This window comes from Trematosphaeria pertusa (genome assembly GCF_010094035.1).
Source record: "Trematosphaeria pertusa strain CBS 122368 unplaced genomic scaffold BU26scaffold_1, whole genome shotgun sequence".
In the NCBI taxonomy this organism is placed as follows: Eukaryota; Fungi; Ascomycota; class Dothideomycetes; order Pleosporales; family Trematosphaeriaceae; genus Trematosphaeria; species Trematosphaeria pertusa.
In genome coordinates this window covers 1,611,513-1,638,441 of record NW_022987212.1, presented here as the reverse complement: position 1 = coordinate 1,638,441, position 26,929 = coordinate 1,611,513, and the positions used below count along the sequence as shown (strand labels likewise).

Sequence of the window (26,929 nt, the reverse complement as noted above, 5' to 3'; positions counted from 1 at the left end):
AGAGAGAGAGAGAGAGAGTCTTCTACCTCTCTCTACCTCATAATATAGAGCTTCTTTTCTTTATAATATATATAATAATTTAGCTATAAATAGCTATTTCTAAAGTTATTTATTATAGAAAAGAATTAAGCTAGAAGATACTATAACTTTAGATTAGTTTAAGGCGCTTAAAGGTTTTAACTGTTTTCTATGAAGTGGGCTTAAGGATCATGTCCTTCTAGGCGACTATATACCGGGATCGAAATGACGGCTCTTCTTCAAAGCGCCTCCTTTTCCAAGCCACAAACCCGTTCACAGACCGCTCACATTATGATTACCCATCTAGCAGTCTCCCAGGCCTCCTCCTCCGGCGGCTTATTTCCTTCGCGGTACAAGACGACCATCTCCCCTTGATCGCTTGAACCTTTCGTTATCTCAGCCCAGTGAGGAGATGCGCAAAGCTCGAGTAGTTTTATGCAGCGAAAATGACTGATATGATACACAGTCCGCATGCAAGCGCGCGCTTTGATGCGGCCCTTGAATGGGAGTAAGACCGGAGGCGAATGCAGGTGGTGGTCCGGGCTATCGAGGTTCCGGGCTGGGAACGTGGAGAAACAGCCCTCAACACTCCCTACCAATACTTTATCCAGAACAGTGCCAGCTTTAGGGTTTCCTTCAATGACTTTCGCAGGGCTGACCAATGCTCGCTCTATCGACAGTGGAGAAAGTCGTCGGACGACGCGGCCTTTGTAGCGGAAGACGACTTGGCATGCCTGCACGTCGTTGTCCCAGTCGGGCTCGATGTGGGACGTGAAGTCTTGGTCGAGCTCTTGCTGGTTTACCTCGCTGACGTTTTTTAAATTATCGTCGCTTGGTTGTGCAGCGAAGCGTACTAGGAAAGTACCTTCTCCGCTGAGGACTAGGCCCCTGGCATTGCTGGGAATGGCCGATGAATCAGTGTCGAGGAGGCAGAACTTCATGGCCAGATCGACTGTGTCCCCGGCAGCTAGGAGACTGGACGAGACAATGGAGATCTTGCCGTGAATGCCGATGGTGCTTTCGTTTATCGCGCTGGTCTGGTTCTCTTCCGCTCCGGCTAGAAGCACGGCGAGGAACTTCATGATTCCCTCCCGTTTGATGTATCGCATCGTGTTTCCATGGCTGTCTTTTTGTTTGGCTATCTCGCGGACGTTATCAGCGAGGACGTCCTGCAGCTCGTATAACATATGTAAGTCGAACCACCGCCAAGTACCGTAGCCTTCCCTGGTTGTTAACCGCGAGTTGTCTATGACTTTGTCCAGCAGGGCATAATAGTAGCCCAGAAAAAGGACTTGTATCTTGCTCAGGCAAGCAGGATTGGAATGAAGGTATTGGAAGATGCTCTGGTCCTCTACGATCTTCCATTCGGGAAATTGTGCCATGATGTGGGACACGGCATTCACTAGTGACGGGTTGACGACTGGGAACAGACTTGAGGCAACTCGGTAGATGGCGGGATCCACACGTCCGACCTTAGCCGATGTGGGGTCGACGAACCCGTATCCGAAGTCGTGACGCTCATCTCCGGGAAATACGGGAAAGATCTCAAGACTTTTGCAGGCCCTGTCACCGTCCTTGAAGATCTGTCGTCGGTCGTTATTTTCCAATATTGTGCCGGGCCAAAGAGAGACGCATTCTTCCTTGAAATCCAGAGGAATGCGCATGCAATTGCGGCTTTTCGCGTAGAGCATATTTCCCGAAGCAGCCAATAGCTTGTTCTGGGCGTGTCCGACACCTAGGGCCGCCGGATTGAACACCACTAGAAGGCTGCTTTCACAACTCTCTAACTCCTCTTTCTCGATCGCAACGCCTCTAAGAAGATCTAGTCCGAGGCTTTCGAGGACGAACGCCAAGCAGAATACGTCACTGGATGCTGTTTCGAACCTCCTATTCTCCTTCTGCTTGCGAGCTCCCACAAGCCAGATGAGAAAGCGCACCACCTCGTCCTTCTCTTCTGATGGCATCATGCCTGGTAATCGAAGCTTCCGCTCGAGAAGCGTCGCCCATTCCTGCCTTGCTCTTCGCGTTATGTTGCGAACCACAGCTGCCGATACCCAACCCTGAATGTGCTGCGGTAGCTCTCGCTGCAGATAGTCAAGCCCGTCAACTTGCTCCTCAAACAGCGCTGTCAAAAAGCTCGACATAACCTTCCTCATGTCGCCAACTTGCAACGAAGCATCCAAACCACTGACGACAATGGTCATCAACCAGCTGAAGATGCCCATGCTTTCGACCACTGCTCCTCCCTTCCCGCCAATCACCCTGCTGTTACCATTCTGGAGCAGCGTCAGCTGCACATCCCATCTCTGGTGGAGAGCGGCCGGATCAATGAGGCCTTTCCGCGGGATCAGGTCTTCTGGGTCGACTTTGAGGAACTGCAGAAGTGCTTGGTCTTTGAGATGGTTCATAACCCAGTTTCCGACTGCACGTCCAGCGCCAGCGAGGACAGCAATGTCGCCGGCTGAGAAGCCCCATGCGGCAAGCGTCAGGTGACCTGCGGTGAATGACAACGCCATTTTAGGCACGACTGGTCTTGCTTCGGATTTTCGCTTGAGAATCTGAGTCTCGAGGAGGTGAGAAGTTGGAGGAAGCGATAAGGCTCGATGAGACGTGAACATCAGCCTAACCGGCGGCGAGGCTCTATTCATATCAGGCAGCGAATGCAGATGCCCAGCTGCGCCTCCACGCCAAGTCTAAAAGGCAGAAGGGCAACATATTGCTGCCAATCCAAGCTCAACGAAGGTAAAGGCTGGCGTAAGTGGAGGGACATTGGTGCGGAGAGGCGTCTTTTCTAAGGAAAGCCGCCATTGCTTGGTCGCGTTACAGCTGTGCGGTGGCGAGATAGCTCGACTTCAATCCCACTCGCCGGATTGCGAGCCCTCAACAATGTGCTGCGGAATCCCGCAACGAGACACTTTCATTTTAGTCGGAGAGATGAATCAATGATCGCGGATTGGGTGCGAATTGAAACGAGTCCTGTCGCGTTGATGAGGCAGCTGGTGAAGGAAGGGACGAGAGCCCTGGCGGCGAGGTTTGAACGCTAGCTATTCTAGGTCTAGCGCCTCAACCTTGGTGGATGGATGGTGGCTGGGGAGGATAGGCAAGAGGGCGGATGGAATATGGGAGCCTGGAGGGTGCTTACCGCTGTTCAGGTATAAAAATATCCAATCCATCTTATTTATCTTGGGCAGGATTCCAAGGTTCCAAGGTTGATATTGAGAAGCGTGAGCGAGCTAGGCTGGAACAGGCTAGATCCGACGGCCCGGAGCGGGTCCCCGACCAACTGGCGGCACGTCGCGCTGCTCTTTCACACGTCACCCACATTCTTTGTGCGCTGCGAACACCTTTCGCGAACTCCTCTCCTTCAAGCAGACCTCATGCCACCCTCACCACCGCCACCATGTTCAACTGGCAGTCCCTCGGCCTGCTCGTCTTCTCCTACGTCGTAATCCCGCGCCTCACCTTCCTCCCCAAAAACGTGCACTCGCTCCTCATTATCTTCGGGCCCTTTCTCCTCCCGCGCATCGTGAGCCTCTTCAACACGGCGCGTGCAACCTCGCGGAGCGTATCCGTCCGACCCACCCCGCCAAAAGTCCAGCGCGCGCTCAATCTGCTGTTCGTCAGCGCCGTCGTCTGCCTCGTCCTCTCGCTGCCGCACTTCGCGCCCGAGAATGTGTTTGTGAAGACGCAGGGCCGGCTGCAGACGGAGCCGAGTGTGCTGTTTACGCGGCTGCGGATGCTGAGGGAGTTGACGGGCGAGGACGAGGCGCTGAAGGCGAAGTTTGCCAGGGTGCAGAATAGGCTCTTGTACTTTGTGTATGGGCCGGATACGCTGTTGAACTGTGTATGGTGTACGACGGGGGACGGAGATGACCAGAGGAACTTCTTCCTTTACAGCTTGCCGAAGATTTTGACGCCGCACATTGCGCACCTCGTTGTGCTCGGCCTCGCTACGTCCTCGCTCGTCGGATCGGAAGGGTCGCGGTTTCACATACATGCGACGATTGCGGGGTTGGTGATGGTAGTGGTGGAGGCGTGGTACTTGGGGACATACGATATAACGATGAACAAGCGGGCGAAGGTGCTTCAAGATATCGACTTCGTGCACTGGCGCATCCGCTTCCTGCGGTACATGTCGTTCGCCGCCGTAGACGGCACACTGGGAGCGGTCCTCTGGCTCACGAGCACGAACCGCTGGCTTGCGAAACCTCCCTCGATGGCGGAGCGCATAGAGACGACCACGCGTCAAGCGGAAGAGACGATGCACAAGCTGCGCGCCCTCGGCCTCCTCACAAACTCGATCAACCGCGATCCTGCGCTGCGCGGCGTGCGAGAGGAATACTGGCGCACAGAAGGACAAGTCATGGCTGAGACAGTGCAAGAGGAAGAAGTCATGGAGCAGATCAACAATGCGGTCAGCAAAATGGACCTCCGCTCGCTGGAAGGACGAGTGGGCGAAGTTGCAGACGGCATCATCTCGGGCATCGACGGCTTGCGCACATCGCAGACAATGTCTGCAAGTGGAATGAGCGAAGCGCCCTCGTCATCACCGTGAGATTGAACGAGGGCCGCGCGGTTGTATGATAGCGGATAGAGGTGGATGGCAATCTACGGATCCGCGTACTGCGGAGCGCGGTACGTAGAATTTCTACCATCTTGCGCACCTGTGGGCGCTACTGTGCAAAGTATGACGGCTGCTTGTTTTTTTTTTGCGGCATAGACATGGGTCGTTTGACGGAGCTTTATTCGTCAAGTGGCTTTTTGAGATCTCGTGTTGAGCCGTGGCTATCCGACTCGTCACTTCGCAGCTCCAATAACTCGATCACGCCTGAGCAGCCTTCATTGCTGTTTACCACCTCAGCTCCGATATCGCATCCTTCGTCTCGCGTATTCCTATGCAACGGTCCGTATTTGACAACAAAAGCTTTTCGGCCCCGAGATCTGGGGAAGCAATGGCTATGAGTCGTTCGTCGGATGCAGACCGGGCCGCGGATATAAGCGGGGAGGTGGATAGTTCAGGCACGTGGTATGCACGCCCTATGCAGCCCAGGAACCGTGACATAACGATCTCGGAGCCCTTGCGTTGATTGCGATCATGCTACTGGGGGTATTAATTGCTGGCGTGCGCTGTTTGCCTCGGGCAGGAAAGCTGGACTCGTTGAACCTCTCTCGTTGAGTCATCGTCTACTGTTGAGGAGAGCAGATTTCGTTGCAGAATTTTAGACTAGGGAAATCTTTGTTATCTCCACTTCTGCACGATAGACGCGGCAACGTTAGACGGAGACTAGTTTGTGCCGAGCTCCCGCGTGATAGGAAGGTGGGTACGTACAAAGACTCAAAATCGCTTTCGATTTCCCTGCTTGTCTCCATCTGGCTTGTCCTTCCATCCTTTCTTTGTCTGACCAGAACACAGTAGCAATCATGCCTCCAATCGCCATCACACCTCCAGCCGAGAACGAAACGACGACGGACCTCACCACCGCGGGAATCAAAGACGCCCTCAAGAAAACCGCACCGTCACAGCTCAAATCCGCCGCCCTGACAGACGACATCACAAACCTCCCACCCACACCAAAGACCGAGAATGGCACTGAGACTCCACTAAGAGAACTGGATGCGTCCCGCCTCAAATGCACCTACACCACCTCCCCGCGCCCCGTCCCTGCCGCCGGTTCCGCAGAACAGGCCTCTCAGAGAGTATGCACCGACCACATGATCCAAGCCCATTGGACCTCCTCCACCGGCTGGCAAGATCCGTCTCTCCAACCATACGGCCCGCTGTCCCTCATGCCCACGGCATCCTGTCTGCACTACGCAACTGAGTGCTTCGAGGGCATGAAACTCTACCGCGGCTACGACGGCAAACTGCGCCTCTTCCGCCCCGAGCTAAACTGCAACCGCATGCTCATGAGCACGAACCGCATCGCGCTGCCCGCCTTCCCGCCCTCGGAGCTGCTCAAACTCATCGCCGCACTCTGCGCCACCGACGGCCCGAAGTGGCTCCCACGAGACAACCCAGGCGCCTTCCTCTACATCCGCCCCACGATGATCGCCTCCGACCCCGCCCTCGGCGTCCAGCGCCCCAACGAAGCCCTCCTCTTCGTCATCCTGACCTGCTTCCCGCCCATGGACCACCTCCCCGCCGGCATGAACCTCCTCGCCAGCCACGACGACATGTGCCGCGCCTGGCCCGGCGGCTTCGGCTACGCCAAGGTCGGCGCTAACTACGGGCCCTCGCTGCTCGCACAGGGCGAGGCGCGCAGCCGCGGCTTCCACCAGATCCTGTGGCTGTTCGGGCCGGACTGCGCGGTCACAGAGGCCGGCGCGAGCAACTTCTTCGTCGTGTGGCGCTCGCGCGCGGGCGTCGTGCAGCTCGTGACTGCGGGGCTGGGGGATCGCATCGTGCTGGACGGCGTCACGCGGCGGTCTGTGCTGGAGCTTGCGCGCGGGCGGCTCGCTGCCGGAGAGGGGTACGCGGGGCTTGAACGCGTCGAGGTGGTGGAGCGGACGTATACGATGCAAGAGGTCGTTGAGGCCGCGGAGGAGGGCCGCTTGATCGAGGCGTTTGCCGCGGGCACCGCGTGGTTTGTGGCGCCGGTCGCGCGGATACATTTTCGCGGCAGGGAGTTTGGTGTGCCGATGGGGAAGGAGGGGAGGATGGGGGAGTATACGCGCGTGCTGAAGAGTTGGTTGAGGGGGATTATGTGGGGGGTTGAGGGGTGGGAGGGGCATGAGTGGGGGCATGTTGTTGAAGAGGAGGAGTAAGAGGAGAAAAGGGAGCTGTGGGGAGCCTGGCTGTGTGTGTGTTACGGACCTGCCTTTTCATTGCTTTCGTTGACTAGCATATGGCGTTTCGGAGTGGGGGGGTTAACATTCACCCTTTTGTCACATAAGCAGCGGGTGAGAATCGTTAGTTACGGTTATGTCGAGCGAGTGTTCAAGCACCCAAAATTGCAGCTTACGTCGCGCCAGCAGCAGCGGGCAGTGTATTCATCAAAAAGACCATTTATCCAGACCGTTTCCCCTAAACCGTTCCATCCTACTCTACGGCTGCCCTGCCACATCTATCTTCGTTGTGCCTTGTATTGTCTTGTCTCCGGCAGCTACCTAACCACCCCATTCCGTTCTGTTCTGTTCTGTCTGTTCTCCATACGTTTTCTGTCTTTCTGGTAGCTAGCTAGCGAATGTACGGCACGGCACTCATGACTCGCGAGCCGTAATAAGGCTATTGTGTCGATCGACTCAATTCAGTTCAATTCATTCAGTTGCCACCCAGACAAGCTAATGCCATTCCACTCCATTCCGCTCCACTAGACTGCACTCCACCGCTACCCCAATTCGCCCCTGCATATGCACTTATATTCATCCACTATCCCCCTTTTCCTTTCTCACCAACGCCCTACTCTCCCTCTCCCGGTCCGTTTCCAAATCATCTCTCCTCTCCTCTCGCTGCCCTGTCTACTCCCTCCATCCGACGTTTCATTTTCTTTCGTCCTATTCGTCGCTTTATGGCTCTCGCATCGCGACCAAACCTCGTCAAGAAATACGCTAGGATTCTCAGTTCCTCGTCGCTTCTCTCCGCTTCTCTCCACTATCCCTCCCACCATCTCACGCACCACATCGCCTCTCACTCCACTCTAACGCCACCGCTGCTACTCCGTCAGCGAATCCCTCCTCTCCTTCTCCTTCCCTATCTTCCGCTGGCGCAATCCCTCCGTACTCCTCTCCTCGGGCAAGACCGGCGTAGTAGGTTTCGTCGTCGGCGACGGCGACGGCGAAACTTCAACGTCTACATCTTCTTCAGGATCCGGTGCGTTTTGCGAGGCGGTGGGAGAGGCAGAGGTGAAGGGATCGGACTGCGGGGCGGGAGGGAAGAGCCAGGTTGCGCAGTGGAGGAATGGGGTGGGTTGCTGGGGAGAGGGAGAGGTGGTGGAGGTGGGAGGAGGGGGTGTGGATGGGGATTTAGTGGGCGGGGGGACGAGCCAGGTTGGGCAGTGGAGCATTGTGTTGTTTTGTGCGGCGGGGGTGTTGGATTAGATTGGGGTGCGCAGTGGTTTTCTGGGTAGTTGGTGTTTGAACAGGACGGTTGGATTCGATTTGGATTATGATTGTCGTGGTTTTCTTTTTGTGGTTGATAGTTGATGGTTGGTGGCGCAGGGAAGTCGGAGATATATGTGCATTGTGTGGTCTTGAGAGGTCACACCACGTCGAATCGCGAAATGGCACCACGCGTGGAATGGTCCGGATACGTGGGATGACTGGACTGAAACTTTGGTCGACTTTTGTATTTTGTTGGATTTTGTTTAGCTTATCGCATGCTTTTTGCGGATATCTGGATGATGCGCACTTGCTCGATCGGACTGGGACTAGCCGCAAGCAAACCTCCCTTCTCCGACGTAATCTCGCGCAGAAGCGCATACCGCACCACACACATATATCTCATCCTGATGCACCCTGCTTCCTGGCCCTCTGCTCCACCGCAATCCTCCTCCGCTCCTCCTCTCCAGCCAGCCCAGTCTTCACCTCCACATGCGTCTTCCCCAGCTCCTTGTACCGGATAAGGACGCATACCACCAGCGCAGCGGCCGAAAACCCCACCGCAACAATCCATATACTACGCATAGCTGCCCAGAAAGCATGGCGCACAGCCGCCTTCTGCGGGCCCGGAAGCGTCCTGACGAGCAGCACATTAGCCTGCGCATTGCTCCCAGAGAACAAATCCGCCGTCTGCGTGCCCAACGCCTCGACGAGCTGCTCGTGCTGCTCCTGCATCTTGTTCGAGAAAGCCACGGAGCCGATCACGACGCCCATGGCGCTCGCGACGTTGCGCACCAGCCCGAAGGACGCCGTTGCCGCCGCGTTGTCCTGGCCCGGCACGTTGTTCTGCAGCGCGATGAGCGGCGGCTGGAAGTTGAGGCCGACGCCGAGCCCCGGGAGGACCTGGTATAGAATGATTTTGGCCCAGGTTTTCCCGTCGGGCAGGTCGTACATGAGGCCCTGGCCGAGGAGGAGGAGGGCGAATCCGCCGCGGATGCAGTCCAGGTAGCGCCCGGTCTTCTTGACGTAGAGGCCCGCGCCCACTGTGGCTATGGACATGGCCACCGCGAAGGGCAGCAGCAGCACGCCTGAGAGAAGCGGCTCCGCGTCGAGAACTGACTGGCAGTATAGCGGCAGGAAGTACGTGTTCTGCGTGAAGGTAATGCCGTGGAAGAGATTGACGACGATGACGGCGAGGTTGGACGTGTTGCCGTATAGATGCACTGGGACGATGGGGTACCGGGCGAAGAAGCGCTCCACGCCGAAGAAAAGAACTATGGTGACGACACCGAAGAGGATAAGGCAGACTACGATGGCGGAGCCCCAGGGGTGGAAGGTGCCGCCGAAGGTGAGCCCCAGGAGGAACATTAGCGTGCCGCCGACGAGAGCGAGACTGCCCGTCCAGTCGATGGCCTTGAGGCCGGCGAGGAGCGGCGTCTTTGGCGTGTGTAATTTGAGTAGCCAAATGATGAGGATGAAGGCGGCCCCTGAGATTGGTACTGTGGAGCGAATGGGTTAGTATGCCACTTGATACGGATTGTGGTAGACTCACGGTTGACGTAGAAACACCACCTCCACGACACGCCTTTTGTGAAAGCACCCCCGATCAGCGGACCTAGTGTGAAGGCCACTGCCCATACCATGCCCACGATTCCGTAGTATTTACCGCGTTTCCTAGGAGGAGGGTTAGTCCGGTCATCACATGACATGATATACACCCAGCTCAACTTACCTCGGCGAAAAGAGATCTCCCACCACAATAGACACAAGCGACAGCAAGCCGCCAGCAGCCGCACCTTGCACAGCCCTACCGACGATAAGCATCGTCATGCTAACCGCCGCGCCACAAAGTGCGCTTCCGAGAAAGAAAACGGCAACGGCGATAAGTAGGATCGTCTTGCGGCCCCAGATGTCGCTGAACTTGCCCCAGCTGGGCGCCACCACGGCAGCGGCCAGCAGAAACGATGAGCCGATCCATGTGTATCCCGATGTGGAGCGGAAGTGCTCCGAAATTGTCGGCACCGCTGTGGAGACGATGGTGATGTCCAGGGCGGCGAGGAAGACGGCTGACTGGTATGCTGTGTTAGCGTTTGGCTTCGTATCATCTGACTAGGGATAAACCTACGCATAGAGTGCCCATCAAGACGACCGTCTGTAGCCTGCTGCTCTTGGCTGCAGGCTGAAGGACGTCGCCCGTGGGAGGACCTTCTTCGCCTGCAGCGCCACTCGTATTGGCTTGCATCGCTTCTGCCTGCGGATTATCGCCTTCTAGCCCGGCCTTGTCCACCAGCTCGATGTCTGATCTGGGATCCATGGTGTGCCGGTCCGAGTTGCTCGTCGTGATGGATTGCGTCGATTCTGCCATGGCTGCTTGAACAGAGGGCCGAGGAGACGGCCGTAGAGCGATTCTCGTGCATAGAGGAAGTGCAAGGGAGAAAGCAGTTTCATGTTTACCGTTCGCAGAGGGCAATCACTACAGTGCTCGTTGCGAGCCTGTGTAACTCGACGCTAACTCCGAAGAGGGAAGGGTCGGCTGTAGTAAACGCCGGGCTTAACTCCGTTATAACTCCCAACGACAAATGGTCGGAGGCTGGCGAAGGACACAAACTCTATCACTGACCGGTGTTAGTACGATAGGGCAGCGGACGTTCCACCACATTTCCTCCCCGTCATCATCTGACTATTAATACGACCGAACTACGTCCCCTCGAGACTAACCAAAATGGTCTTTGCGTTGGTAGGGATGGAGAGAAACATTCTCGCGAGATCGACCTGGCACAGTCGGGGCTTAAAACAGTCGGGCACATTCGGGCTTCCAAAGAGTCGGGAGCATTCGGGCCACCAAAGAGTCGGGTACACCCCGGGCTACACCACGCTCGGAACGTGTGCCAGAATCCAGGGACAACATCACCGATCCCGCGAGCACAATGGGGGCCGAAGCTTATACTGCATGCAGCTGAGAGGAGCAAAGCGAGTTTATCTTCGGACCCAGCATAGTGGGAGAACTCCTGCAGCTTACGTGGATGGGATTCTGCACGCCACACCCTCGTACCAGGCATTCCTTGTGTCACCGTGGGCGCGGCCCTACCCACGTTTGCGAGCGCTCCTTCGTACTCGGGGGTCCGACACGGTCCGTCTCCCTCAGCACAGCTCGGAAATTGAGTACCTGAGCGTCTCTTCTGAGGCGTGCCTTCTGAGGCGTGCTGGCGTCGTCATGGGCGGCCTCTCTTAGGCTACATCCCACTATTGCAACTGCACTGCCTCCTTCCGTTGAACGTGTATATAACGGTTCCGTAGAGGAAAAGTTAAAGGTGGACAGCGCATCCATGCACGTATCCCACCAATCACAACCGCCATGAAGACTGCTCCAATCTTACTCCTCTCCCTCTACGCGGGTCTGTCTCCTGTCCTGGCGGTGAATGTCAGGGACGACTTCGACGCGCAGAACTACCCCAGCGGCGATGTCATCACGCGCGACGTAGCGGTGATCGGCGGAGGGGCGACAGGCACTTACGGCGCGGTGAAGCTAAGAGATGCTGGAAAATCCGTGGTCCTGGTTGAGAAGGAAGGCCTGCTTGGCGGCCACGTCAACAGCTACACCGATCCGTCCACCGGTGTCAGCATAGACTACGGCGTGCAAGCGTTCTGGAATAGTAAGTCTAATCGATCGATTGATTGAGAGAGATCGCACTCAGGCTTCCGTGCTGTCAAAGACTGAACTGACTGACTTGCTCGACTTCCCGTAGTCTCAGTGACACGCGACTACTTCGCTCTCCTCAACCTCACCACCGGGCTCTACCAGCCCACCCCATTAACGCGGTTCTACGCGGACTTCCAAACCGGCGCGCCCGTCGAGGGCGTGCGCAGCAGCTTCAACTTCTCCGCCTACGCCGCGCAGCTGGAAAAGTACCCGCAACTTCTCTACAGCTGGGACCTGCCTTCTCCCATCCCAGAAGACCTGCTCCTCCCGTTCGGCGCCTTCATCCAGAAGTACAACCTCGGCGACGAGGCATTCGACGTGTACTTCTCCGCGCAGGGCGTGTCCAACATCCTGGACGAGTTGACGGTGCATGTGTTCAAGTTCATCGATGAGTCGTTCCTGAGCTCTGTGTCAGGGAATGCGATTGTCCCGACACCCAACAACGCGGAGATCTACGCGAAAGCATCCGCCTACCTAGGCGACGATGTTCTCCTCTCCTCCACGGTCGTCGCCGCAAAGCGCCCCGCCAATAGCAGTAGCAGCAGCAGCAGTGGTGGCGGAATCCGCCTCATCGTCCAAACGCCCACAGGCAAAAAACTCATCAAAGCCTCCAAACTCCTGATCAGCATCCCACCCCTCCTAAGCAACAGTAAGCCCTCCCTTCCCCTCCCTTACCCATGCACTCCCACTAACCCCGCACCTCCTTAGCGGCACCCTTCGACCTCTCCCCCACCGAACAAACCCTCTTCTCCCACTGGCGCTCCACAGACTACTACACCATGCTCCTGCGCAACACGGGCCTGCCCGCAGGCGCTCAATTCGCCAACGCCAACGCCTCCACCGCCACATACAACATCCCGCTGCTACCCGCCGCGTACCAGATTACCGAGACGCGCATCCCAGGGCTCTTTTACGCCTGGTACGGCAGCCCCGTGCGCGTCACCGAGGACGAGGTCAAGGAAGATGTATCGAGCGTGATCGCGCGCCTGCAGAATGCGACGACGACGGCAGCGCTGGAATTTGTGGAGTTCAGGAGCCATACGCCGTTTAAGCTGGTTGTTGACGCTGGGGCGATTGGGGATGGGTTTTATGGGGAGTTGGAGGCAAGTAAGTGATCCCACCCTGAAGCTGCTTTTTTTGTTGGTTGTGGAATAGAATGACTGAGTGACTGGTTGGCTGACCATTGTACAGTTCAAGGACAGCGCGATACGTGGTGGACGGGGGCGGCGTTCATGTCGCACGACGCGTCTGTGCTGTATAATTTTACCCAGGCGCTGCTGCCGGGGATTATTGGGTAGGGTAAGAACGGAAGGGAAGGGAAGGAGGAAGGAGAGAGGGAGAGTACAGTGCAGTGCAGTACAGTACCAATAAAACTGTGTTTGCTCCCACCGGGGCATCATTTCGATTCTGCCGTATTTGTCGCTTCTGCCTCCCCTTTCCCCTCCGTTGGCATATACTAAGTGCACCGCTTGCATGCATGAATCTGCCCATTTAATTCATCTTAAACAGCTGGCTCCATGTGACCACAAATAGTTCGCCATGGCATGCTGTGTCGAAACGGCAAAAGCATGCGGGGTCGCAATTAGGGGTTTGGTGTATATTTCTCCCTGGGGTTATGCAGCTAAGTAAGCTAGACGACTTACTCACTACATAGGGGTTCCGCTGCCCTCCTTCCTCACCACCTACATACCTTTAAACAAGATAAGACACGCGAGCAACAGAAACGTTCATCACTTCGCAATTCCCACTTCCTTTTAACCACAGCCGGCTTTCGTAAAGAAATAGTCTATTTCTATTCCCATTCCAATTACACCAAAAAACACACATACATATAGGAGAAAGAAAGCAACGAACGAGCGTCCCTATCCCCCACCCACCCAACCCTCCCCTTCCCTTCAAAAACTACTTCAAAAACCCAATCTCCCTCCAAACATGCACATACTTCCTCACGATCTCCTCACTCACAGGCCCCACCCGTGCCAAACTCTCCGAATGCTGCACACTCTTCTCCACATCCAGCACCAGTCCGCCGCAGCTCATGCGAATATAGTTGCTATCCAAGAACTCCAGCAGCGTCGCCGCGGGATTATCATGCTGCGGCGCCGCGCGCACGCGCTCAACCCACTCCTCAAACGGAATCAGCGTGCGGATACCCAGCGCCTCGGACAGCACGGCATTGATCTGGCTCCAGGGCTGGCCGACGGGGTTCTCGACGTGGTAGATCGGGTGCGGCGCTCGGTCGCTGAGGACGAGGTCGCTCAGCGCGGCGGCGACGTCGTTGACGGGCGTCCAGTACGCGGCGCCCGGGGCGTCGGGCAGCGCGCCGAGCGTCTGGCTCGACTTGACTAGGAAGCCGAAATGCTCCATGGGGTTCCAGTAGCCGCTGGTCTTGCTGCCGGCGATCTGGCCCAGGCGCACGGCCATGGTGCGGAAGCGCTGCGGGTGCGCGTGCAGCGTCGCGTCGAGCATGCGCTCGCAGCCCCATTTGGCGGCGCCGTAGCCGTTGGGAAGCACGGCGTCGATGCCGACGCGGGCTTCGGGGACTCTGGTCACAGCGGCGTTGTCGTTGGCGTCGAGGTTGTAGTGCCCCACGACGCCGATGGAGGACACCATTTGGAAGCTGAACTTGAAGCTGGCGGGGCGGCGGGAAGCGGCCGCGGAAGCAAAGTCGAGCAGGTTGCGCATGACCTGGAACTGGGGCTCGAAGCCGGCCAAGGGGCGTTTCGCGCTCATGGGCCAGGCATTGTGGATGAGGTGCGTGACGGAGCCGACGAGGGATTCGTATTCGCTGGCTGAGAGGCCGAGCATGGGCTTCGCGCTGTCGGTCTGCAGCACGAGGAGCTTGGGCTTGAGGGCCTCAGGGAAACGGATGCCCTTGCTTCTCATGGCTTTTTGCTGGCGCGCGTACGGCTCGGCCTTGTTCTCGCGGTTGAGGCAGACCACGGTCTTCACGTCGGGAAGCTGCGCTAAGTGGTAGACTAGGTGGCCACCCAGGCTCCCTGATGCACCTGTGACTAGGACAACTTTCTCATTGTCGTTTGGTGCGGCAGAGATCGGTGAAGGAACAGGCGCAGAGTATCCAGCCGTGTACTTATGAACATATTCGTCGACGGCGTGCTTGCGAGCCGCCAGCGCAGCTGACTCGCTCTCGCTGCGCTTAGGAGTTCCATTCGCCGTGGGAGTGAGCTGCAACCTGTCGAAGGCTGGTACGGGAAGCGGCTGGTTCTCCGGCGGGCTTTCTCCCACCAGCACCGTTTTCAAGTCCGCCACGGTGGGGCACTCGAGGAAAAGCGTCTCGTGCTGGATGTCCAGCTCGAGCTCATCTCGGAACCGGCTCACGACGACGAGGGACATTAGAGAATCCACGCCCGTGTCTGCGAAATTCATATCGTCGGTGAGGTCTTCGATTGCAATTCCACTCTCTTCCGAGACGATCTGAAGAGCGCGCTGAAAGTCCACCTTGGGCCCAAGGGAGTCGCGATCCGTGTTAGGCGTCGTGGCGCCCGTGGCAGTGGCTGTCGGCATGGTGTCGGTCAATAGCGGAGTAGACACGCCGGTCGTGCTAGCCGTAGAACCACCTAGGGAGGCCTTGAGGTCGCCAACAGTGGGATGCTCGTAGAAGAGTGCGTTGAAGTCGAGGTCGACGTCAAGTTCCTCTTTGAAGCGAGCCGAGATGGTCAGACCCAGAAGAGAGTCGACGCCAACGTCGGAGAACACGGTGCCATCAGTCAGGTCCGTGATAGCGAGGCCACTCTCGTCCGCGATGATGGACAGCGCCTTCGCAAGCTTGGATGCGTGGGCATCTGCGGTGACTGGAGGAGGGAAATGGGTGGGAGGCGCTGGCGCCGCGATAGGATGTTGTTGCTTCTGCGCGGGTTGCGGCTTCTGGGATTTGCTTCCGCTTTCGATGGACAGGATGACCTTCAAGACACGTCGAGGTACGCCTTGAATCTGGGGTGAAGTCAGCACATGCTAGTAAAGCGAAGAAGCGCGAGTACACACCGCAATCTGCCCGAAGAACGCAACAACTCTATCGCCATCGAAGATGACAACATCGCCGTGCCACAGCTTATCCGGCGCTTGCTCCATACGCGTATAGGTCGTATACACCTTCTCAAAGTCTATGGGCTCAAACATCTGGAACGAACCCCATCCATGGTTCATGAAGACTTCGTTATCTAGGTCCGTGGAGTCATTGCAGTTCATCGTGAAGCCGCAGGATTGAGTCAGAGAGTCAATGAGCGCTGGATGAGTGTGGAAGTTACCGTCTCTTTTCACGCCACCGAAACTGAGACGACTGGTGGCCTCGAATGTGTTGCTGTTCAGGACCATTTCGTCTATTGCGCGGTAGTCGTCGTGGAAGCGTGCCAAAGGTCGGATGGCGCGATATGCCATGGGGCGGTTGAAGCGGGCGGTTGTGCCGGTGGCGATGCCCGCACGGAGAACTTGCATCTTTTGCTTGATGTTTGAAGCATCTGCTTGAAGCGCTTGCTGGAGCTTTCCGTCCTTGAAGCGCACGACGCAGCGTGAATGCTCCTGCAATTTCTGCTTATTCTGTAATCCAGTCAGCCCGTCATTTGCATGGGATACAAGGAGGCACTTACGTCGAAGGAGAGGAATTTAATGCTGGCTGCCTGGGACGGCCAATCGACTTCAGCATGTGCTTGGAGGAACTGTTCGGTTGCGCCGGCCTTTAGGATCATGGCCTTCGAAATAGTCATGTCCGATACGTCCACCAGCTTCTCCTGCTGATCAGGGCGGTAACGCTGGAGAAGATAAGTGCCCAGGGTCAAAGCGATATCCGCATAGACCGACGGGGTGCAGAGCGGGATGCCGTCTACCTCGTGTCCTTGTACGAGCGGGCTCAGATCTTTGCGTGCGATGTCGGCCTCCACGATGATATGAGCCTTGTTGGAGTCGCCCGTTTCTTCGACGACTCTGTGGATAGTCGTGCTTTCGAGCCTTGGAGCGTTTTGCATCATCAAAGGAGGGTCTCCCTTGCGCAGCGACCAGTCATTGACATACTGAATCCAGTATTCCTTGGTGTCCCAGCTGTATGCCGGCAGGGAAAGGACCTTGTGGGAGCCCTTGAAGTCGCGGTGGTACTCTGCCCAGCGGATGTCGGCACCGGCACTATAAAGGGAGCCCAATGTTGCTCCTAGGACCTGCCAGACTCCCCTACCACGCTGCAATGTGGCCAAGGTTGTCGTCTGCGGTCCTAGCACGGCTTTTACCATGCTAGAAACAGCGGGATGCGGGCCAATCTCTAGCATCGGGGTCAAGTCGGTGATGAGGTGGTCTCTTTGTGCCGTCAGCAGCGCCTCGAGCATATTGACAGGTTCGCGAGCATGGCGTGCGAGGTAGTTAGGGCCGAAGCTCCCATCGTCATCGACGACGCTACCCTCAAGGGGGCACAGGATGGGAATCCTTGGCTTGGAGAACGTTACGACACTCGCAACCGACTTGAGGTCCGACAGTATTGGGTCCATCTGGGAGGAGTGGAATGCGTAGGGGACCTTGAGCAGTGTAGAGGGCACTCCCGAATCGGCAAACGAGCGTTTCCAGCTGGAGACGCGTTCGTTCGATCCGGCCAAGACGGTCTCGATTGGTGAATTGATGCAAGCGATCTCATACTTGCTGTCTTTCAGGATCCTTGCGATGTCGTCCACTGTCCCTTTGACAACAAGCATCGCGTGCGTGTCACGCGTGCACTTCTCTTCGATCAGAGTCGCCCTCTTTCCCACAAGATAGATGGTATCCGCATCCGAGAGTACCCCGCTGGCGTTGAGTGCGGCATATTCGCCGAGGCTGTGGCCAGTGACAGCGACAGGAGTAATTCCCCAGGATGCCCACAGTTTACTCAGAGCGATCTGCATGCAGACATTTGCCAGGTGAACAGCTGTAGGAGCAAATCCACTCATGTCCTGTTCCTCGGATTGGATGACAGGCAACATGGATGTAAAGCCTAGATTCTGTCCGATCCGATCCAAGCGATGCATCTCGTTGCGGAAGGTAGAGAAGTTCTCGAAAAGCTGCTTCCCCATTCCAGGGTATAGGGCGCCTTGGCCAGTAAACATGAAAATGACCTTGGGAGCACTTTTCGGCCTAGTCATTCCTTTGTTATCCCGAAGAGCCGACTCAATCTGGGTGCTGAAGTCCTGGACGGTAGAGCCAGAAAGCATGACACGATGCTGGTGGTGCATGCGCCGTGCTGTTGTGGTGTAGGAGAGCTGCGTGAGAGAGACATCTGGGTTCTGCTTCAGGAAGCCGAGCATAGACCTGAGGTTTCCCTGTAGAGACACGCCATTCTTAGCCGAGACAGATATGAGTTGGTGAGTTCGGGGATCGGTGGCCCGAGCGGATGGGTCCTGACTGAGCGGAGCATCTTCGAGCAAGAGAGCCGAATTCCCACCAGCGGCGCTGAAGTTGTTCACAAAGACTCGCCTGGGATTGGAAGGGTCTGAGTTTCTCTCCCATGGAGTCGGTTTCAGCGCAATTTTGACGTTTCGTTCCTTCAGATCGGTCGGAAACCGGTGATTGATCTTTGTCTTGATGCCACAATGGGGGACAATCATATTCTTCTGCATCATGAGCAACACCTTGATGAGACTTGAGACTCCAGAAGCGGCTTCGCCATGGCCGATGTTGGATTTTGCTGACCCGATGTAGAGAGCCTCATCAGTCGTTCTGGCTCGTTCGACTTGGGATAGGGGCGGTGCGAAAGTGTCGAGCACACTAGACATTTCTCCTGCATCGCCAGCTTGAGTGCCTCTGCAACAAGTTAGCTATCCGGTAATAAAGAGATCATAGCGGCAAGAAGGCAAAAGGGAGTCTTACGTTCCGTGCATCTCAACATAACCGACAGTGTAAGGCTCCACACCACCCTGGTTCAGAATCTTGCTGAAAATCGCACGCTGTGCTCCGACATGGGGCCGGGTAATTGATTCCGACTCAGCAGAGTGGTTTGTGTATGCGCCGAGAATAATGCCCAGAATAGGGTCGTTATCTGCGAGAGCATCATCGAGGCGCTTGATGATGACAGTTCCGATACCTTCACCACGGCAATACCCGTCAGCCTCATCATCGAACGTCTTACAATTGCCAGTCCGCGAGAGGAAGTGCCCTCGATCAAGACCAGCCGTGAAGTCCGGGTTTGTGAGAACATTCGTCCCACCCGCGATCGCGGTGTCGATGTCTCCACGCCATAGTGAATTGCACGCCAAGTGTATGCCAGCCAGGCTGGAGGAACACGCCGTATCGACTGCATAGCTCGGGCCGCTAAATTTAAAGCAGTAATTGATGCGGCCAGGAATAAATGCTCGATTCCCACCCGGGATAAAGTAGGTATCGATGTTCTGGGCAGAGTTCGTCTCCATCCAATCGTTGCTCGTGACGCCGTAAAATACGCCGACGCGATCACGTCTTGTAGAGGGGGTAGCATCAGGCACAATACCAGCTTGTTCGATTGCCTCGTATGCCGTCATCAGAGCAAGTCTCTGTGCTGGGTCGATCTGTGGCGCTTCTCGTGGCGAGATGTTGAAGAAGCGGGCATCGAACACAGCTGGATCGTCTAGCCAGCACCCAAACGGTGTTGCACTGGTGTTCTTCCGGGCTCCTGTGGGGTCGACGTGCGTTTTGACATCCCAATGAAGGGTTGGAGCAGGTTTGTGGACATCCAGACCTTGGTAGAGCAAGTCCCAGAAGGCGCTATTGTCCTTAGCTCCCGGGAACCGCCCGGACATGCCGATGATGGCAAGCTTGGGCTTGTTCGGAGTCGGGTAGGAAGTATTTCCAGACGAAGCCGGCTTCCCATGAGCATGCGTGGAGGGGATCCGCGTGCGCAACGGTGTCTGTCTAAGCTCGGTATAAATGAGTTGGTCGGCAGTGGTCCCGATAGGAATGACGGCAAATGACTTTGGGCCCACACTCTGGATCCACGCCTGCAGATCGTCAAGAATATTCCTCCATCGGATGGGATGTAGCAGTATTTCTCCAACAGCAGCCTCCAAGAGAGCTCCGAAATTGCGCTTTCCCTCCGTGGACGCCGCGCTTGGGAATAAGGCAATGCGTTGAGGGACGGCACTGCTGTCAGAGGACAGCCCTCCCACGATATCATCAATGTCGAACCGGGAGTGGATATGTGGTGCGTGATATGGTCCGTACACGGGAATGCTCTTGAATCTGCCCGTCTTGAAGTTCCCTGAGTGGACGAGATGATCAAGCGATGTCGGCGGCCCGCTGACAGTGATCCAATTCGGTGCGTAGGCGCTGATGTAAGGCCGGCTCGTCACCGGGAGCCCCTGAAGCCAGTTAGAGGCGGGCGCAACCTTCAGAAGGTGGAAAAAGCGGAGAAACTTACACTCTGGTCACAGAACTTGCGTACACTGTCCGCAGATGCCGATTCCGGAAATATAATCGACCAGCTCTGGTTGGAGCCCAGCGAAGGGGCAACTCGCTTCACGGCATCAGCCACAACCATGCCCGTTCTGAAGGCCACGATCACTGCATCGACAGCCAGAGGAATCAGCTCTAGTGTGCTCCGGCTGCAGCTGACAGCAGCAGCGGCAAGGGCTCCTGTACAGAGACCAACGACCCGGGAGCCGTCTGCACCATAACACTCGCTGTCTGCTTGACTTCATGGCGAATTAGCTTTGTTAAAGGTAGATCATGGGACAGTTGTGGAGCATACCTGATAAACGCTCCGAGCTGATACATGCAAGTGACGGCCATATCGAGCGGAATGCATCGTTTGCCGCTCTTGTTCCACATAAACAGATCATCTAGGGATGTGAATCGAGGAATCTCGTCCCTGACATCGTGCGGCAATCGGTAGATGTCCCTACGAATTGCATCGTAAGCCTTCTCGAGGAAGGCCTCTAGGACCGGATTGGCTCTGTTCCGAAGCAGGTCCTTCAGATGAGGCTGTATGTCGAACGTCTGGTCTCCAAAGAGATACAACTTCAGATGGTCCGCCATGGTAGAGTTCTTGATGTCGATTTGGAAACTTGAGAGAGTTGCATGAACTGCTGGCTTAGGCGTCCCCTTTGTTTGGCCAACTCACTGCTCGATATTCATAATCCAGCTGGAGGCAAATGTTTCACTCCGCCCCAGACCTCGTTTTGCTCGGAAGAATCATAGCCCCGAAAAGGTTCAACATGACAATGGCGAGTCCAATTCGTCAGCGCCGACAACGACTAATCTCGACTCCTGGCGGCACGTGAAACTAATCTTTTGTTCCCCGAGTACACTCTGGAGTGTCTCTGGTAGGGGTAAGCTGTCCTTCAGCGATGCACCGTTTGATAGCCGATTGGTGCATGGTAGTTTCGCTATCTGATAGCTGAAGTCCGCATCCCACGGATTCGAATCTGACGTGCTAGGCAGCTGTCAGTCAGTGTTCGCCTGTCTGTCCGATTGTCGGGCCATCTCCTCGGGCTTGACCGGTCAGAATGGAGACGCTCACACAGGGGAAGCGGTAAGGGCTGAAACAGCCAAAAGGAGTTGTCTGCACGCTCCTTGCGATGAGAGCGAATACGTGTGCAGTGGTTGGGTACACGCAACGCGACTCCTTTGATAAGCTCGATGTACCCACCCAGTCACTTCCCGACCACCACTCAAGTAAGGATCGACGGTGGCTTACTCCACATACGTATCGTGCGCATCCGCTACTCCAGAGGGAAATTTATACGGTGCGAAAAAGCTCTGTGCGAGGCTCTGCCTCAGGCCGAGACGCCTGAATCGACTGAGTCCGTGTCATATGGCCTCCACAGTGTTCAGCCTTATATTGATGGGCACACGAAAGCGACGAAAAGGGTGCAACGTGCGTACGTTGACCGTGTTCTCGAGGCTCTGGATCGGCCGCGCGACACGAAACGGGCGGTGTGCATGTTGGACGAACGCTGACCATGGCTAGCGGGTTCGTATTCTCACGTTAGCTGGCAGGGATACAGGAACGGCGCGCAGCGGCCCGTAATGAGGTACGATAGCTGAAGGGGAGCGGAGAGGTCAGGGGCTGGCAGAGGAACGGTCAAAGAAAGTCGCCGGACGGGCCATACGAGTAGAACGGTAGCTTGCAGATTGATAGAATGTGGCGCCCGGTACACGGGTCGCATGGGCGGTCCTATCTGTCTCAGGCGAGGGAGCGCCGCGTACATTGTGCGACTGCGGTTGTAGCACGCAATAACTGGGGTCTTTCCCCTTTGGGCAAGGCGCGCGGATTTAGCGGGGCTAAGGCTACCAGGATGACGTGCAGCAGTTCGGCGAACGGGTGCGGCCCGGGCAAGCCAACCGAGGCCGCCCACGCCTTATATCAAAGGGGACAGGGCGCTGCGGGCTGACGCTGGGCACGCCCTCTCTCTCAACCACTGACGAGGCATGCAGTGTGGTACAGAACCGTCTCGCAGCGTCTGCCGCACATATATAAGCCATTTCGCGCGGGTGGTTCTACTGCCAATATGCACCAGGCACACTGGCTTCACGTGCCGCATCTATGCCCGACGAAGAGCCTAGAAGACCGGGACCCGGACGCCCGAAACTGCGTACCAGCTGCGATGGCTGCGGCGCCGCCAAGCTGAGATGTGACCGGGGGCAGCCCGAGTGTGGCCGCTGCCTCTCTCACGGCGTCCCGTGTGTCTATGGCTTTTCACGCAAGATGGGAAAGCCGCCGCGCCAGCGGCTTCGCTCGACTCCGACCCAGGCCTCCAGCGACCAAGCCACGGCCCCGGACGGGGACAAGCTGGACAATAGCAGCACTACTCAATCAGTCACCAGCAACACCATTTCGACAGCCGCCGATGTGCTCACAGCCTGGGACGCCGTGGACGATGCCGCCACAGAGCTGTTCGTCAACCTCGATGCCTTTGACCAGACGGCGCCGTCTCTATCGGCTTTCGCTGCCCTCGATTTCGCTGAGTGGCCGACCATGGACCAGTTCAACGACAGCCTACTCTCCTCGGACCTACACCTCGCACCGACACCTGCACCACAGTCGCCCAATTTGGGAGGCTACTCGCCCCACGCCACATCCGCCACCCCCGCTGCGCCACTTCAGCCACAGCCGAAGAAGGCGTCGCTTGCCGACAGCGCCTTGACGCCGCTTACGAATATCCCGGACCACGACTGCCCTCGGGAGGCATACGAGATCCTGGGCAGCTTATCCTTCTTCAACCTCACCAAGAACCGCCCGGTATCGACAGCCAATCGAGTGCCGTTGGACCATGTGCTACGCCTCAGCCGGGAGGCCAGCGAGCGGCTCAGTCGCCTCCTGACCTGCTCCTGCGCCTCGTTCCCGAACCTCGCATTGCTGTATGCATCGATAATTTCCCGCGTCTTGGTTTGGTACCAGCAAGCGGCCGTCTGCATGCAGGGTGCGGCAGTCATACCGGATACAGCGCCGGCCCACGTGTATACGACCCAGTCGTCACCCATCTCGGGTGCCGCATCCGGGGGCCCGCCTTCCACGTGCTCGAGCACGGCAGCTAGCACTTTTAGCACCGCCGTTACTGGAAAGCTTATATCGGCGTCACTGGCGCAATCCCCCGGACTCTCCGTTTCCCCGTCCAGGATTGCAGTGGGCACGTTTGACGTGGACGACTTGCGTGTCCAGGCCGCTTTGAAGATCCAGTTGCTGTTGGGGGAGATGCGAAGGGCAGGCCGTCTGATCGATCAATTCACTTCACACACTATCGGCGCCCAGCGGCATAGCGATGAGTCTACCCTCGGCGGCATCGATAGTCTGTATCAGAATCTCGATTCGTGGTTGAGGGGAGAGCACTCGAGGATAGCCAATATGATGAGGTCGAGGTTGAGGGAGCTGAACACTTGAAGCGAGCGAGGATTTTATAAGCCTTCCTTTGGAACTATGCCTTCATGGGCAACATGCTGCCGCCCCCCCGTGCCCTTTGTTGCATGTACCGTCTTACCTAACTCAGTACTGAACTATACCGTCAACGTCGACCGAGATGCCCCTCAGCTCATACCCTTCATTCGTCGCAACCTCCCACTGCTCCTCCAAAACACGACGCCTCTCTTCATCCCGCGGAACGAACCTTGCCGCAAAAGGTTTCGGCAAGGAAAATCCTGCATCCGGGTACGCGTTGTCGCTCAAGTCCATTCCCACCTCAACACCCTGCACCAAAGGCGGCCGAATCTCAAACGCCCACAGCATGCCAGCAAGTGCAATATCGAGCGAGTTTTCAGCCAGCCGCGCACCCGGACACGTCCGCCTTCCCGTGCTGAAAGTAAAGTGGTCGCGCTTGTAGGGGTCGCTCATCGCTGCATACTCGGAGCTGTACAGGGGATGGCCCAGGTACCGCTCCGGCATGAACTCAAACGGGTTCTCGAACCGCTGCGGATCGAAGTGCAAGAAGGCCGTGTTGGCGAGGAGCACCGTTCCCTTGGGGATGACGTGATCTTTGTACCGGACGTCTTCGGTGGCGAAGTGTCGAATGCCCGGTGCGAGAATCGGGTTCATGCGGAGCGCCTCCTTGACGCAAGCACGAACGTAGGGAAGATTGCGCATATCTGCGAACGTTGGAAGGCGGGCCGGTCCAACAGCTCGCATGAGCTCCTTTTGGGCTTCGTCCTGTACTCTGCTGTTCGCAGCAAGTTGCAGTACCAGCGTGTTCAGCGTCGCCGCCGTCGTCTCGAAGCCCGCCTCGACGATGCCGGTCGAAAACCAAATCAAGTGCTCTTCCGTCAGCCCCTGGGCATACCACGACTCCTTGCCCTCGTAGATCTCGCGTGCATAGCAGTGCGGCGCCTTGCCCGACAGAACCTGCCCCTCCAGTCTTTGCCAAAGATCTAGCTTGATATCCAAGACCTGCTTCGCCGCTCCTTCGGCGCGTTTCCGCCCGGGCTGAAGCCACTTCGGCAGGCGGGCTAGCGGCGGGAGTTCGTCGACAAGGAAGGCGCCGGGCCGCGATGTTTGCCTGAGAATCGCCTGTGTCTTCACCGCGTTCTGCGCGTCCGCATGGTCCCAGTTCTTGACGCGTGTGCCGAAGGTATTCGTCATGATGATGCTGAAAGCAAAGCGGCGCATATGCTGGTAGAAGTTGCGCTGGTTCTCGTTGTCAGTGGCCAAGTCGAAGAGCAGCTGCTTCGCTTCGAACTCCTGGCTCGGAATAAACGTCGCCGTCATGGGCACCGTCGTCATCTGGCGCACCAAGGAGCGCAGCGCGCGCCAGCGCGGCCCGTAGGGCATCGTGGGCATGCGATTCCCGCCCGTGACGATGTCGTGGCCCATGGGCGAGGGCGCCTTGGACGACGTGATGAGGGATTGCTTCTCGAGGATCTCGCGGATAGCTTCGGGGCTGTTGATGACCACCCAGTTGTACCATCCTACGCGGATTTTGAACACATCGCCGTATTCCTGCGCCCATTTGCGGAACACTGCAGGCGCCTTGGGTGGGAGTTTGTAGCCGACGCCGAGCAGCGGGTAGCCCTTGGGGCCGGGTATGGTATCAAGTCTGCGGTCACGTCGCAGCCATGCTATTACAATTGTCGTAGCAACGAGGAGTGCGGAAAGGGTAGCGACACGGTGGCCCTGGTATAGAGCAGAGACTTCGTCCATTTTCGTGTCTACCAAAAGCACACGCGAGCTTGGGAACTATATTGATCTGGTTTCCAGTCTACGCTCGGCGATTGGGAATCGCTAAGTCCGTTGTGTAACTGTCTTGTACTTGTACTCTCCACCTTGGGAATGGAAAGTATGGAATCACTTCTAACCACGGGCAGAGAAGCCACGGCTTCGCTTCGTCCGAAGCTGCAAGGCTTATGACGCCTCCCCTGTATCTCCCCGCACTGTTTCTCCCCGCAATCCTCCGCACTAAGTGGTCCCGCCGGGGGGCGTAAGACATAAATCCGTGGCCATGTCTCCCGATCCAAACGGGGCCAGTGTTTGACCCCCGGGCGTCCACCCCCGGCTGCTCCGTCCTCGTTGGACCCGAAAATTCCGTGCCAATAGAAACTCAGCATGTATATAGAGCTTCCAACTCACAAGCTATCCTCACCTACCCCGTACCAAAGGATAGGAGGCTTGCCCCCTTACCCATCACCGCACCCACCATGGCGTCCCTCGACCCAACCACGAAATCCACATATGCCACCACAAACTGGGCCCACTACCGCCAAGGCCGCCCGCCCTACCCGCCCTCGCTCACCGAACTCATCTACACCTACCACCGCCAACACCCGACCGCGCAATGGGACCGGCTCGTCGACGTCGGCGCCGGCTCCGGCGTCGCCGCCACCAACTTCCTCCCCGCCTTCAACACCGTCCACATCTCCGACCCCAGCCCCGCAAACCTCGACCAAGCGCGCGCCTTCCTCCCCGCCTGGGCATCAAGCCGCGGCCTCAGCCCTACGCTAGAATACTCCGCCGCCAGCGGCGAGGACGCACACCTGCACGCAGGCCCCAGCGCCGCCGACCTCGTAATCTGCGCAACGGCCGCGCACTTCATCGACCCCGATGGGCTAGCCGCCTCAATCGCGACGATGCTGCGTCCCGGCGGCACGATGGCCGTGTTCAGCTACTGGATGCCGACGTTTCCCGGCCGCTCGCAGCGCTTCCACGACGTGTTCGCGCGGGTCTGGGACGCGCTCGTGCTGGGCGCGCTGGCTGCGCGCGAGCAGGAAGCGTGTGCGGGCGACGACCTGCGCCAGACGCGGCTCGCGCGCGTCGTCGCGCGCCGTGTCGCGGGGAACGGCGTCCTGGACTCTCTCCCTGTACCGCCGGAGTTCTTCACCGATGCGCGGCGCGTGTATATCAACGCGCCGGCCGACGGGGGGATACCGTACGCGGCGCTGTTCGAGAAGTTCGTGCCGGCGGAGCGGGGGATTTCGCGGGTAAGTGAGAGCGAGGAGATTGTGCATTATGAGACGGGCAGGGATGCGGAGGCTGAGGGGTGGCTGTTTGAGGTCGATCGGGAGTGGCTGCCGGGGTTTGTGGATACGGTGAGGCCGGTGGCACTGGGGGAGGAGGAGAGGAGGGAGGCGTATGCGGAGTGGGAGGAGGTGTTTGGGGAGGAGTGTCCTGGCGGGGTGTTGCAGGTGCTGTGGCCGGCGTATTTGGTGTTGGCTACGCGGAAGTGAGGGGGGGTGGTTGCAATAATTAACTTGTTATACAAAAGTATAACAAATCCCGTTATATGGGTTGGTGGTATGCTGGTTTTTTGGGAT

General features: G+C 57.2%; 11 protein-coding genes across 11 annotated transcripts; 6 read left to right on the top strand and 5 right to left on the bottom strand.

The window, feature by feature from the left end:
* Nucleotides 1–302: 302 nt before the first annotated feature.
* On the bottom strand, nucleotides 303–2,534 carry BU26DRAFT_557591 (uncharacterized protein; the record flags this gene model as incomplete). Its single annotated transcript, XM_033832475.1, has 1 exon — nucleotides 303–2,534. The coding sequence occupies one exon, from the start codon at nucleotides 2,532–2,534 to the stop codon at nucleotides 303–305; it is 2,232 nt and encodes a 743-aa protein (XP_033691120.1).
* Nucleotides 2,535–3,418: 884 nt separating this feature from the next.
* Nucleotides 3,419–4,573, top strand: BU26DRAFT_414421 (uncharacterized protein; the record flags this gene model as incomplete). Its single annotated transcript, XM_033823070.1, has 1 exon — nucleotides 3,419–4,573. One exon carries the CDS (start codon nucleotides 3,419–3,421, stop codon nucleotides 4,571–4,573), a length of 1,155 nt encoding a protein of 384 aa, XP_033691119.1.
* A 686-nt stretch (nucleotides 4,574–5,259) lies between these two features.
* Nucleotides 5,260–7,115, top strand: BU26DRAFT_14472 (branched-chain amino acid aminotransferase II). Its single transcript, XM_033819883.1, has one exon. It carries the CDS (start codon nucleotides 5,440–5,442, stop codon nucleotides 6,781–6,783), a length of 1,344 nt encoding a protein of 447 aa, XP_033691118.1. The 5' UTR covers nucleotides 5,260–5,439; the 3' UTR covers nucleotides 6,784–7,115.
* A 40-nt stretch (nucleotides 7,116–7,155) lies between these two features.
* BU26DRAFT_14451 (uncharacterized protein) lies at nucleotides 7,156–8,209 on the top strand. Its single transcript, XM_033819878.1, has one exon. It carries the CDS (start codon nucleotides 7,527–7,529, stop codon nucleotides 8,082–8,084), a length of 558 nt encoding a protein of 185 aa, XP_033691117.1. The 5' UTR covers nucleotides 7,156–7,526; the 3' UTR covers nucleotides 8,085–8,209.
* Nucleotides 8,210–8,342: 133 nt separating this feature from the next.
* On the bottom strand, nucleotides 8,343–10,496 carry BU26DRAFT_472116 (MFS multidrug transporter-like protein). The gene is made up of 4 exons (XM_033825411.1): nucleotides 10,181–10,496; nucleotides 9,788–10,125; nucleotides 9,608–9,729; nucleotides 8,343–9,554 (listed from the first exon to the last, which is right to left on the bottom strand). The coding sequence occupies exons 1-4, from the start codon at nucleotides 10,418–10,420 to the stop codon at nucleotides 8,458–8,460; spliced, it is 1,797 nt and encodes a 598-aa protein (XP_033691116.1). The 5' UTR covers nucleotides 10,421–10,496; the 3' UTR covers nucleotides 8,343–8,457.
* Nucleotides 10,497–10,574: 78 nt separating this feature from the next.
* BU26DRAFT_14455 (uncharacterized protein) lies at nucleotides 10,575–11,262 on the bottom strand. Its single transcript, XM_033819880.1, has one exon. It carries the CDS (start codon nucleotides 11,112–11,114, stop codon nucleotides 10,728–10,730), a length of 387 nt encoding a protein of 128 aa, XP_033691115.1. The 5' UTR covers nucleotides 11,115–11,262; the 3' UTR covers nucleotides 10,575–10,727.
* Nucleotides 11,263–11,410: 148 nt separating this feature from the next.
* On the top strand, nucleotides 11,411–13,053 carry BU26DRAFT_412500 (FAD/NAD(P)-binding domain-containing protein; the record flags this gene model as incomplete). Its single annotated transcript, XM_033822973.1, has 4 exons — nucleotides 11,411–11,708; nucleotides 11,802–12,404; nucleotides 12,464–12,862; nucleotides 12,947–13,053. 4 exons carry the CDS (start codon nucleotides 11,411–11,413, stop codon nucleotides 13,051–13,053), a joined length of 1,407 nt encoding a protein of 468 aa, XP_033691114.1.
* Nucleotides 13,054–13,651: 598 nt separating this feature from the next.
* Nucleotides 13,652–20,731, bottom strand: BU26DRAFT_598871 (ketoacyl-synt-domain-containing protein; the record flags this gene model as incomplete). Its single annotated transcript, XM_033835062.1, has 6 exons — nucleotides 13,652–15,706; nucleotides 15,758–16,309; nucleotides 16,360–18,526; nucleotides 18,593–20,055; nucleotides 20,115–20,388; nucleotides 20,445–20,731. 6 exons carry the CDS (start codon nucleotides 20,729–20,731, stop codon nucleotides 13,658–13,660), a joined length of 6,792 nt encoding a protein of 2,263 aa, XP_033691113.1. The 3' UTR covers nucleotides 13,652–13,657.
* A 1,324-nt stretch (nucleotides 20,732–22,055) lies between these two features.
* On the top strand, nucleotides 22,056–23,627 carry BU26DRAFT_14427 (uncharacterized protein). The gene has a single exon (XM_033819870.1). The coding sequence runs from the start codon at nucleotides 22,242–22,244 to the stop codon at nucleotides 23,574–23,576; it is 1,335 nt and encodes a 444-aa protein (XP_033691112.1). The 5' UTR covers nucleotides 22,056–22,241; the 3' UTR covers nucleotides 23,577–23,627.
* A 51-nt stretch (nucleotides 23,628–23,678) lies between these two features.
* Nucleotides 23,679–24,764, bottom strand: BU26DRAFT_415654 (cytochrome P450 CYP2 subfamily; the record flags this gene model as incomplete). Its single annotated transcript, XM_033823125.1, has 1 exon — nucleotides 23,679–24,764. One exon carries the CDS (start codon nucleotides 24,762–24,764, stop codon nucleotides 23,679–23,681), a length of 1,086 nt encoding a protein of 361 aa, XP_033691111.1.
* A 1,052-nt stretch (nucleotides 24,765–25,816) lies between these two features.
* BU26DRAFT_536400 (uncharacterized protein) lies at nucleotides 25,817–26,842 on the top strand (the record flags this gene model as incomplete). Its single annotated transcript, XM_033831347.1, has 1 exon — nucleotides 25,817–26,842. One exon carries the CDS (start codon nucleotides 25,817–25,819, stop codon nucleotides 26,840–26,842), a length of 1,026 nt encoding a protein of 341 aa, XP_033691110.1.
* Nucleotides 26,843–26,929: the final 87 nt, after the last annotated feature.

Bases quoted from the DNA above. Each gene is read 5' to 3' on its own strand.
- BU26DRAFT_14472 (XM_033819883.1), top strand. From the start codon at position 5,440: ATGCCTCCAATCGCCATCACACCTCCAGCCGAGAACGAAACGACGACG.
- BU26DRAFT_14451 (XM_033819878.1), top strand. From the start codon at position 7,527: ATGGCTCTCGCATCGCGACCAAACCTCGTCAAGAAATACGCTAGGATT.
- BU26DRAFT_472116 (XM_033825411.1), bottom strand. From the start codon at position 10,420: ATGGCAGAATCGACGCAATCCATCACGACGAGCAACTCGGACCGGCAC. The intron at 9,730-9,787 runs GTAAGTTGAGCT...CCCTCCTCCTAG, and splicing joins GGAGATCTCTTTTCGCCGAG to GAAACGCGGTAAATACTACG. The intron at 9,555-9,607 runs GTGAGTCTACCA...TTCGCTCCACAG, and splicing joins GTGGTGTTTCTACGTCAACC to TACCAATCTCAGGGGCCGCC.
- BU26DRAFT_14455 (XM_033819880.1), bottom strand. From the start codon at position 11,114: ATGCCTGGTACGAGGGTGTGGCGTGCAGAATCCCATCCACGTAAGCTG.
- BU26DRAFT_14427 (XM_033819870.1), top strand. From the start codon at position 22,242: ATGCCCGACGAAGAGCCTAGAAGACCGGGACCCGGACGCCCGAAACTG.